This window comes from Rhinolophus sinicus, linkage group LG05 (assembly GCF_036562045.2).
Source record: "Rhinolophus sinicus isolate RSC01 linkage group LG05, ASM3656204v1, whole genome shotgun sequence".
Classification (NCBI taxonomy): Eukaryota; Metazoa; Chordata; class Mammalia; order Chiroptera; family Rhinolophidae; genus Rhinolophus; species Rhinolophus sinicus.
Genome location: NC_133755.1, coordinates 49,526,488 through 49,537,418, shown reverse-complemented (window position 1 = coordinate 49,537,418; position 10,931 = coordinate 49,526,488). Strand labels below are relative to the sequence as shown.

The 10,931-nt window shown below is 42.2% G+C and overlaps 1 protein-coding gene across 2 annotated transcripts in view; it reads left to right on the top strand.

The window, feature by feature from the left end:
- The first annotated feature begins 3,814 nt into the window (after nucleotides 1–3,814).
- GFPT1 (glutamine--fructose-6-phosphate transaminase 1) overlaps nucleotides 3,815–10,931 on the top strand; it is a 51,217-nt gene continuing 44,100 nt past the window's right edge. The window contains exon 1 of one of the 2 annotated variants that reach the window (XM_019718397.2): nucleotides 3,815–4,039. In XM_019718397.2, coding sequence (XP_019573956.1) covers nucleotides 4,033–4,039 — 7 coding nt within the window. In that variant the 5' untranslated portion in view covers nucleotides 3,815–4,032. The remainder of the gene's footprint in view (nucleotides 4,040–10,931) is intronic. The other variant, XM_019718399.2, reaches the window with a different exon arrangement.

The following is a 10,931-nucleotide window of genomic DNA, read 5'->3' as shown; positions in this document are numbered from 1 at the left end:
CCAGGTAACCAGGGAGAAGATGCCCTGGGAAAAATAGGTGCTTTAGCAACTGACCCCTCCGTTGGCACTACAGATTGGGTACACTGGAAGAGTGGGTACCATAGTGTCCAAGTAGGATGGTGCACAGCTAAGGAGGCAGAGCTGGCTTTAAAATATAGTGATCTGGTAAATGTAGTTACTGAGTGGAGTTTTCATGTCCCATATAAACCCACAGGCAGCTGGGTTGGTGGAATTGGAAAAATGCTGTCCTTAAACAATAGACAAGGTATTGATTGGAAAACCTACTTTGACTAGGTGGACGAAGGTGCTTTCCCAGTGTTAATACATTTAAATGACCAACCCATGAGGCCTATTGCTCCCTATGCCAGGCTGGGAACTCAGGCTGAGGCACCCAGTGTGGTAAAGGTATGGAGAACAAAGGACAGCAATAGTCCCAACGCTTGCCATGAACCAACCTATGATAATGAGGGCACCAATCCCTATTCCCTGGAACAGGGACCATTTACTGGAATCTGCATTGGGATTTTCTGGTGGGATGGGTCCGTTAGTTCATGGCCCTGGGTGGGGAAGAACTGCTCAGTCCCCGGGGGACCTTGTCAGCCTAATGCGGTCAGGACCCATGGAGACATGCTATATACTCGTATGTGGACCGGTACATGCACCATTGGAAGAGGGGATGGTAGCAGTCCTAGTCTGATACACTCCCTTCCTATTCACCTCCTTAGGCCAGAGAGCACCACTTCCTCCTGGCCAACAAATATGGTTTACACAGCCTGGCCAGGTTCCACAGACTACGGCCGCATTACCATCTAAGGATCAGGCTGCAAATGTAATTCTCACCAAAGGAGACGATCTCCCAATTAAGTCCCTACCAAATATTTATCTTTCTGATCTTAGACTTCTGTTGTTCCTGTGCATCCAGTTCCGGGAGTGGGGAAGGGAACCTGTGTCATCATCCAAACTAAATGTTCTGTTTTTCTACTAGATGAATCTGTTAATATTTCTTCTTTGTTAGCATATATGAAAACTCAAGTAAATGTGTTAAATGATCTGGCCCCAAGCCTAGATGACCCAGTAACCCACTGGTTTGGGCCCTCGGGGGTGGGGGTGGGAGGCAGGTTGGAAATAATTGTTACTCATACCTAGACTGCTTCTTTTAATGTCTTTTTGTATGTGCTGCCAACTGTATCTCCAATGCAGTCAATGGGCAAGTAAGCAAGCTACTTCCCTGCTACTGAAGTTCCTCACTGACCACTCAGGGCTCTTCCTGGAATGGGGGGAGAGGCGTATGAGATTATAAGAGCTGGTCATGAGGGGTGGAGTGTGGAGGGGAGACTGTTGTGCGATGTGCCACTGTACCGCAAGCTGGACCCAGGCCAGAACAGAGTTGCTTTCCTTAAACCCCTCTTACAGACTGTCTGATTGTAACTGATGTTCATTCTGGCATAAGTCAGCACCCTGCCCTTGCCTCCTGCCATGTGCTGGTTTCCGGAACAGGTTATTGTCCTGTACTGGTCAAGCATGTAATTTCCAGTACCTGCTAGCATTCACGCACTAGTACCCACGACTATTTCACCTTTTTACCCTATAGAATTCTCTGGCACCTGCCAAGCGGCGTGGGGATCCATTTTGTCTTGCAGCCACCCAAGACATGCCTTGTATGTAAGTTTCCCTTAATAAATTCTATTAATTGCCAGACTGGAGTGGCCAGCCTTTCTTCAGTCTTTCCCTGCCCTCTGCTTATGGAGGTAGATTTTCTGTCTTGGGACTTCTCCCTTGGTCTGTGTCTACTAACTGTTGGGGAATATGAGCCTTCAAAGTTTCTTCCTCTCAACTGGTGCATAAGCACCTTCCAAAATAGCTGTAGCATGGAGATGGACAAGACAAACTGACAGTCATGATGGAGTAGTAACAAGCAGAAGAGGAAAGCCAGGAGTACAATAGGTTATTATAGTTTGAGCATGGTAACTTTGGTAGTACTGCTGGCATTTTCTTTGTAGCACTGACAGGTTTTCTGGCAGTGCACAAAGGTATTGCTCAAACATTGGACTCATACTTTGACTCTTTGGCAATATCACTGAGGTCTTACCAGAAACTCTCAGATGAGGGTTTTGAGGTTCAGATGTATATCCACAGAGACTTTGCCTCTTGAATTAAGAAACATGTTGTCTATTATCTAACAGCTCAGTGTTTTTTTTTTGTTTTGTTTTGTTTTGTTTTTAAACTTTGCTCTGGGTGATTTAAGAACATGTTTAAGGTCCTGAAATATTAAAGGACTTAAATTTTTGAAATACTTTTATTAGTTAAATGTGACATTTTCTGGCCTCTTTTTGAGGCCAGTGGTAAAAATGCATTTTTTTCCCTCTAAGAAAAAACTGAAAAGTCCTTTGCTCATTTGATCATATAACTAGCCATAGAAGTCAATTCTGCTAAGAACATTTGACTTTTCTCCACTCACTCAAAAGCATTTTTGATCCCTTACTTTATGTTAGTAAGGTTTATACTAGGTGTTGGGTTGCTAAGACTTGTTCTAGCCTAAGAAACTTACCCTAATAGGGAAATGTACAAAAAATAATAAAATATCAAAGCATATTACTTTAAAGGGGGAAGCTCAAAGAATGAGAAGTTAATGCATGTCCTTAAGTCTGTCTGGGGAAGATTAAAAAAAAAAAAAAGGTTTTCCCTAAGAGGTAGCATTAAAGTAGAGATGGGTAGGGATTCTGTGAAGTGTAACCAATGTGTGCAAAAGACTTGAGAATGTTCGCCCAATTCTCAAACTATCTGTTGAGCGTTATTGGAGTGTAAAGGGATGGAAGTTGGGGTAGGAAGACAGCAGTAGTGTGAGCTAAGATGAGACATCTGGGGTCAGAAGTCCATGCCACGTTCTGTGTGCCATACAAGTTTTTACTTGATTCTATCCTAGAATCATTAATAGAGCTACAGTAACCACCTATATTTGACAAAAGAAACCATTTAAATCTTCCTAAAGCAAATGCTCAGGTAATAAATTCTCAGAAACATCATCTCTCTTTGATTAAGTTTCTTTTGGCAGGAATGGTACATTAATAGAATTGATTAATCGTTCATGAGTCAAACGTCAGGCTGTCAAATCTAGGCAATTCCTACAGTCCTCTCAGGTGGGGGAGCAGGAGTCTCCCCTCCTGCCCCTCGGCAAAAAACAAAACTGGGGGAGAGGGAGGCAATGGATGGGGGTGCGGATCGGGCGCCCGAGGGATTCTAGAAGCCAACTATATTACAATAGAGGCTAAGTCCAGAACTGAATTGCCTATCACCAGAAAGACTGACCGAACCTGCATGGAGTTTTGCAATCAAGAATTTTGGTCTCTCCTCATCTCAATTCTTTGCATTTTCCCCTTCGGCCTATGTCCCTTTCCCACTCTGATTTGTTGTGCCTCAGGATCCTCTTATCAGGCCTCCTGCTTTCTTCCTCCTCTTTCCCCGCTTCGTGGGGTGCCGGACCTTGGGGCCTTGGACGGCACTAGGCGCGCGCCCCAACGCTATTTGCTTTGTTAACAATTCCATTCTACTCTTTCCTTATCTTTCCGACATTCCCTGCCAGTCACCTAGTTTCTTCCTCCCCCGCGGCGCTATACCTCCCGCTGCTCGCCCAAGGGCTGGGCGGCTCCAGGAACCCCAAGCGGATGCAGCCACGAGCCGCTGCCACGTCTTCGCAGCCAGCAGGCCAGCGCCTGCGTGAGCTCCGGGGAAGGGCGGGGCGGGGCGGTGCGGGGAGGCGGGATCTGCGCGTGAGCAGCGCGGACGTGACCCAATGAGATCTGCGGACGGAGGCGGCGGCGGCGCGGTGCGCGCTGAGGGGCGGGGCCAGGAGGCAGTTGCTGGCGAGCCCGGGAGGCCGAGGAGGCAGTCGTTACTCAGGCTGTCGCATCCCGGAGGGAATCTCGTCGGCGCCCCGCTGACTTCCAACCCCCGCCGATCGCCCCACAGGCTCGTGTGCGCTCCCGATCTTGCCAGCCGTTCGCCCCTCGCCTTGCGGACTGGGCCTCCTGCATCATGTGCGGTAAGGGGCCGCGGGCGGGGGGCGTGTTGCCGGGTGGTGCTGGGGTGCGGTGCGGGCGCCGCTGAGGCCTGAGGCACGGGAGGGAGCGGGACTGTGGAGGGTGCGAAGTCTGATGATGGGCGGGGAGCGTCCCGGGGTGGCTGCTGGTACTGGGGGTGGGGGCCGGTCTCTACGAGCTGGAGGTGGGTGGTGGATTTAGGAAGGCACCTGAGAGGAGGGCGGGCCCTATAGAGGACCTGGGGGGCCGCAAGGGGCGGTTTTGCGCGAAGAAGGGAACCGAGAGAAAAGGGAAATGTTTGTATCGGGAAAGGGGATTGTATTGGTTGAGGGAATTGAGGTGTTGTGGAGGGAGGTGTCTTCACAAGAGTCTACCAGGTGAGGCAACCTGTGGAACATCAGGTGAGGACTCTTGGACTTATCTTGTATTCTTCTAGTATTTACCTTTTTAAAATTAATTTATTTTTAGTTGCTTTCTTTCGGTCAGGCCCAATAGAAAACAGAAATATAACTAGAGCTAAGACAATGGCATTACACATGATCTTATTTCTTCCACCCTGTCTCAACAGAAACCATTGCCAATCAATAACTTGGTGAATGGGCTTAGACCTGATCCTCTGTGGAAGCCGCCAGAAGTGACCGTGGCGATAGATCATACATCATTGATCACTCGCATGTGCACCCACTTAAAAAGACTTCCCTAGGAAAAATATTGGTCTACATTTAATGAATGTTTTACCTAGAACAGTTAAAACATAAAGTTTAGGCTCTTGTTTTGAGACTTAGTTGTTTCAATATTACCTAAAAGTGTTAGCTAAAAGGGATTGTCAGAAATATATTTGGAATGACTTGATATGCACTAAAATTGGTATTAACTTGGCCATTGTCAGTATAAAGAATTCTATTCTTACCTTAATGAAATTTACAACTGACTTTACTCCTGGAAGAATAAAAAACACTTTTTAAAGGGAAATAATGACTTTAATAGAATTTAAACTATCTGGGAAACTTATTCTTTGTAGCCTTTTGCAAAAGAACTGAGCTGGAGGTGCCTTGTTCTCAGTGTATATTTTTCCTGTATTTAACATTATGCTAATTTCAGCTTCTGAAAAGGAGGAGCAGGTTTAAATTTAGAGTAGGTTAAAAAGCAGAAACAGAAACACCTATGAACAGCTTGCTGAAATTATTAGTGTTGCTCACTTTAGAATCAGATATACTGTATTTTTGCTATGTCCAGTTAGTAGAGTGGTTTTACAAAACAGGTAATATGATTTGGAGCTGTGAAGTAGTGAATTTGCAAACTGTTTACTCTTGTTTGCTACATTTGGTAATTAACTGTTCCTGAATCATGAGGTGTGTGCCTGGTTAAATACCTGGCTTTCAGGTCATTTCTTCATCTTGTTCCAGGAAAAAGGAAATCAAAGTACTATAAAAGAAAATATCTGATCTGGTTTGGAAAAGGTGCAGAGTAGAGTCGGGCTTGCAGGATGGAGACTAGATGTTGAGAGTTTTCACTTAGCCAACACCCCCATGCCACAGAGTTTTATTGCTGAGAAAACAGACAGGTTATAAATACTAAAGAAAGAACTAGTATTTGAGGCATTTCTGAGGTCCTGCATTTAACTCAGACTGGAGTTTTTCATGATTCCTGGAATATGGTCCTGAACTAATTTATATCCTGAACTAATGTAAATTCTGAAGGTTAACTGTGAAGACAAGAGTTTGCCTTTGTTTTCCTCCCACATCTTTAATCATTAAAATTTCTAGGCAGAGAAATTGAGTGGGGAATGAGATTCAATAGGAAAATTTAGAGATTTAACTTCTGGTTACCTGCTGCCTATTCAGGTTTTTCTAAAAGATTTTTTTGTTTCAACATTGCAGAATGTTAAAGCAGAATAATGAGGGCTAGCCCGTTCTGAGATCTGCTTTTTTACAATCTGATACACTGATTAAACTGTTACAGTGTTTACCAGGTTGAATTGGGATGTTAATAAGTGTTAATCAGACAAAAAAAGATTCTATGGTCAGGTAAATTTGGGAGCAACAGATTAAACAATGTTGAATTGGTTTCTTTAATTGGAGGACTTCATAGAACATTTAATGTGCTAATAAATGTTGTGAACCTCCCAGAGACTAATAGTGTGTCTGCTTTCCAAATTTATTTTATCTTCCTCTTATTCTTGATCCTTTGAAATTATACTAGTTCTTTTTTAATTGTTTTACCTTTGCCTTTGGTGAGAGAATGTCAAGTTGCTTCAGGTACCCACATTTTTTAAACAGATTTTGCTTTTTTTTAAAAAAATAAGTGTTAGTGTACATAAATAGAGTTTTTGTAAATGCGATTATATTTAAAAGCAGTGAGGGAGCTGCAATTTAAAAGTATCCTGAAATGAATTCTTAAAAAAGTTTTTTGTAATTATACTGTCTAATGGCTTTGGGAGTAATTGAGGGATGCTGAGACTTGCTGCTAGGATAAGTCATAAAATGGTACTATTAACATATCCTTAAAGATCATGCTGGATATAAAGTAGTTGTAAAAGACAATAATTAATTGCTTAATAAGCATTTCCTCAAATGTGTTCCCCGGAAAGGGAGAAGTTAATAGGGGCTGATAATGAGCAGTAGGAGGTGGGAAAGAGTTTTATTAACACAAAAGTTTGGGAAATTCTGCTTTTGGAGATTTGCAATTAGCAAGATTAAAGATTCTAGGAAGACCTACAAATAAACTGTTTAACTTTGTTTAACCCAGTATTTCTTACATCTTTTATTATGGAACCTCATCCCTACTTAGCATTCTGCAAATAGTGTTCTCTCTCTGTGGTTTGGGGATTTTTGACTTCACATTTAGAAGATATTTGAGGTGATGCCTTTATACTTGGCACTCTGCCCGCTGGAGAGATGATTAAAGCAAAGGAATTGCCTTTAAGAATTGCTGTCTGATTTGAGGAAACAGTGAATACACATGTAACAGGTGTAGGTAATAATAGACAGTCCTTTTTCATTGCCATGTTATAGCCCACAAGTGGAATGAACAGAAGTTCAGAAACTGGTTAGGCCAGGAACATTGTGGATGATCGGGCAGGACTTTTATGTTGAGGAATAGTGCCAGCTGGGAGAGAGCTAGTGCCCTGTGAAAGATATCATTGATGGCATATGTTACCCAACAGTGAGCGGAGTCAGAAATTAATTGAGAAGTACTGCCAGCGGGTTTGAAAAAAGAAATAGAAGTGCCAGGAAATGAGGCCAAGGAACAGTGTTAGAGGCAGAAGAGTTCCAACGTAGTCTATTGCCTTGGACAGAGTCTGCCAAGGTAGAAAAAGGTCATTCATGTTTAATTCCGCCGAGAGAAGTTCATTACATTGGGCTAGAACGATGTCCTTAGAGAGGCTGCATGTATGAGTTTGTGTTGAGGAGGCGGGGTAAGGATACCAACAAAGCAGGGAGAGTTGGGGAACTGAGGGCCCTGATAGAGTTGAAAAGTTGAGTTCTAGAGCTGTGGTCCCAGACCTATGAACCATAAAGTTGTTATTACAGGGTATCCATTGATTGATTCATATTCTAAGCATTGTCTGTAAATTGGATAAAAGTTGGATAATAAAAATTCAACCCAATGTTGTGTAGGATCCTCAGAATATTTTGATGTTAACAAAAAGTTCTGTATTTACAAAGTTGAGAAATCACTTACAAGGTCTGACAACTAAGTTCCCAAACTTGTTGCACTGATGTTGCTAACCTTTTTTGATATCAGAGGGATTATTCATTACGAATTTGTACCGACTGGACAAACAGTTAACCAAGTTTACTATTGGGAAGTGCTGAAAAGGCTGCGTGAAAAAGTTAGATGACCTGAACTTTTCGCCAAGAATTCATGGCTTTTACATCATGACAACGCACCAGCTCACAGGGCACTGTCTGTGAGGGAGTTTTGAGCCAGTAAACAAACAACTGTATTGGTACATCCTCCCTGCTCACCTGATCTGGTCCCCAATGACTTCTTTCTTTACCTTAAGATAAAGGAAATATTGAAAGGAAGACATTTTGATGACATTCGGGACATCAAGGGTAATATGACGACAGCTCTGATGGCCATTCCAGAAAAAGAGTTCCAGATTGCTTTGAAGGGAGGACTAGGCGCTGGCGTCGGTGCATAACTTCCCCAGGGGAGTACTTTGGAGGTGACTGTAGTGATATTCAGCAATGAGGGATCTAGCACTTTTTCTAGGATGAGTTTGTGAACTTAATTGTCTGACCGGGAATATTAATAGACACAGACCCAGGGAAAGGCCCCAAGACTGAAAAATCTACCTCCGTGAGGGGGTGGAGGGGTAAGGAAAGACTGAAGAGTCTGGCCACTCCAATCTGGTAATGAATAGAATTTACTAAGGGAAACATACATACAAGGCATGTCTTGGGCGACTGTAGTACGAAATGGATCCCTGTGTCACTTGGCAGGCGCCAGAGAATTATATAGGGTAAAAGTGGGTGGACAGTCACAGGTACTAGTACGTGAGTGCTACCAGGTATGGAAATTATATTGACCAAATCAGGACAACAATCCATTCTAGGAACCAGCACATGGCAGGAGGCAAAGGAGAGATACTGATTTATGTCAGAATGAACATCAGTTACGATCAATAAGGGGGGTTTGTGGAAAGCAACTTATGTTCTGGCCCGGGTCCTGATTGCAGGACAGATGGCAGTCACGTCATGGGACAGCCTCTTCTTCATAGCTTACCAACAGTTATGAGTAGGACAGCCTGGTTCAGGGAGTAGTATGTAGAATACGTTTCTCTTTTTGGAGCTTATAAAGAAGGATAAGAGGTATGTATGCTATTATACTGTTAGGACGAAAATGAAGACTTCAGTACTATAAAGTGAGACTACTGAAAATGAGAAAGAAGCTGGAAAGGAAGAAATAGGGATTTGAGAGTAGCCTAGACTTTAGAATAATATCTGGGGAAAGTTGGAAAGTTAGACAAACTATGAGTTAACATGATTGGTCATCAGTTGGGATGGCTGTTATGAAAGTGGACCTGAAATGGGTGAATGGACCTGAAATGGATGGACCTTACTGGAAATGCATCCTGCTCGGGATGCAGGAGTAAGAACTGGCTTGTGAGGATGATGAAAAATTGTGGTCTGACGTGATTGATCCGAGAGAAGTGGGAGAGATGGACTGTTGGAGAAGAGGGTTTGTGAGAAGGAAGTGCATGCTTTTTCTCAGGAAAGATGGTGATGTCGGAAGCCTGGGAGGGTGTGTATAACTACAGATATTCAGGGTTTACACAGCGCTTTGAGTTCCAGAGTGTTAACGAGCAAGAGGGGAGCTGTGGAGCTCCTTCTGGTGGCAGAATCTACTTACAACAAAGTAAGGGACTTTGAACCAGCATTTTGTAAATGGGAAAATTTTTTTTAAATAATTTAAAAAACACATAAATAATTGAAATTCCTTGTTGTGTCACTCCATATAATTTTTGCTTTGTGTTTTTAGGAATGTAGAAAATGTTATTTTAATGTTTCATCTTGTAAAGGAATCTTACCTAGAATGTACCTCCCTAATTATAGTAGCACTCACTGTGTTTTATTGCACATATTTAGTTGATGTGTATAACTTTAGTTGCAGCATTGTTTGTAACTACAAAAAGGTAGAAAAACCTCAGTTAATAGGGAAATGGTTAGGTACAATATGACTATTATGGACTAATATAAAGCCATTACATAGAATAGAGAAGATGTGTTATGCTGACAGAGAATGATCTCAACATCTTAAGAGAAAAAAGCACAGAATGGTATATATGTAATGTCATCAAATGTATGTGTTTTAAAGAAAGCCCTCTAAAGCTATATATTTCTAGGTTCATATGTGTAGAAAAATTCATAGCTGAAGGATTGGGACAATGTATAGAATTAATGGTCGTTATTTATCTTCCCTGTGTGGAGGTAGAAAGAGGAGATTTTCAAAATTCATTCTGTAGCATTTGTGTAATTTGGTCTTTCACGATGATGATGAATTAAGTAGTAAACTTGTGTTATATATAAGAAGAACTTTTTAAATGAAACTGAGTTGTTGTAGATGGCATTGTAGATGGATTTTAATTCGGAAAGTATAAAACTTAGATAATGAATCTGAACACTTAACACTTATAAATTCTGATGTTTAGGGTCTGAAAATATTGAAGTTGTCAAGTGAAAAAATATAAGTAAAATTTCTTATTCATCGGGACATAAATTCAACGAGGCATAGGAACTTGAATAATTTGATTAATCAGCTAATTGCATTCAGTTTTCATTTTAATCAGGTTTAATAGTCTCGACTTACAACTAAATTGCTTTCAACCAAGTATGTCAAGTCTGTGATCAGGTGGTGTGTGAACATTTTGTTAAGCAAGGTACTCGTAAGTGCTTTCATGTCATTGAATTGAAGCTGCCGTTTTCTGAGAATGATGCCTGTAGGTGCGAGCATCTGCTTCAGTTAGGGACATACTTACTCCAACATGTGCTTTAGGAGCTTCAGGAGCACATGTTGATTTGGGAGTAGAAAATCTCCTCTGCTGCATACAACTGCTGTGTGTGGTATCGGAGCAATTACCAAAGAGCAGTGGAGAGTTGATGTTTAAACTTAGTTACCTTAAGCGGAACTGTTTATTGGGAGGTTTGATAAGACAATTGAAAGACCTGGAAAAGGGGTCAATCTAGTGATTTCTACTCTACTCAGCACCATTTTGAGGTATGACTGACTGCTTCCCTTGTACACATGCTCTGCATGCCTGATAGGCTGGTTATTTGCCATTATATTTTCCTGTTTACCTCAAGATTACAGGTAACCCATTAACCCTAACAGGTGGACTGTCTTGGGCCAACAGTACTGTCAAGGGGCTGGCGTGTGAAACTGGCA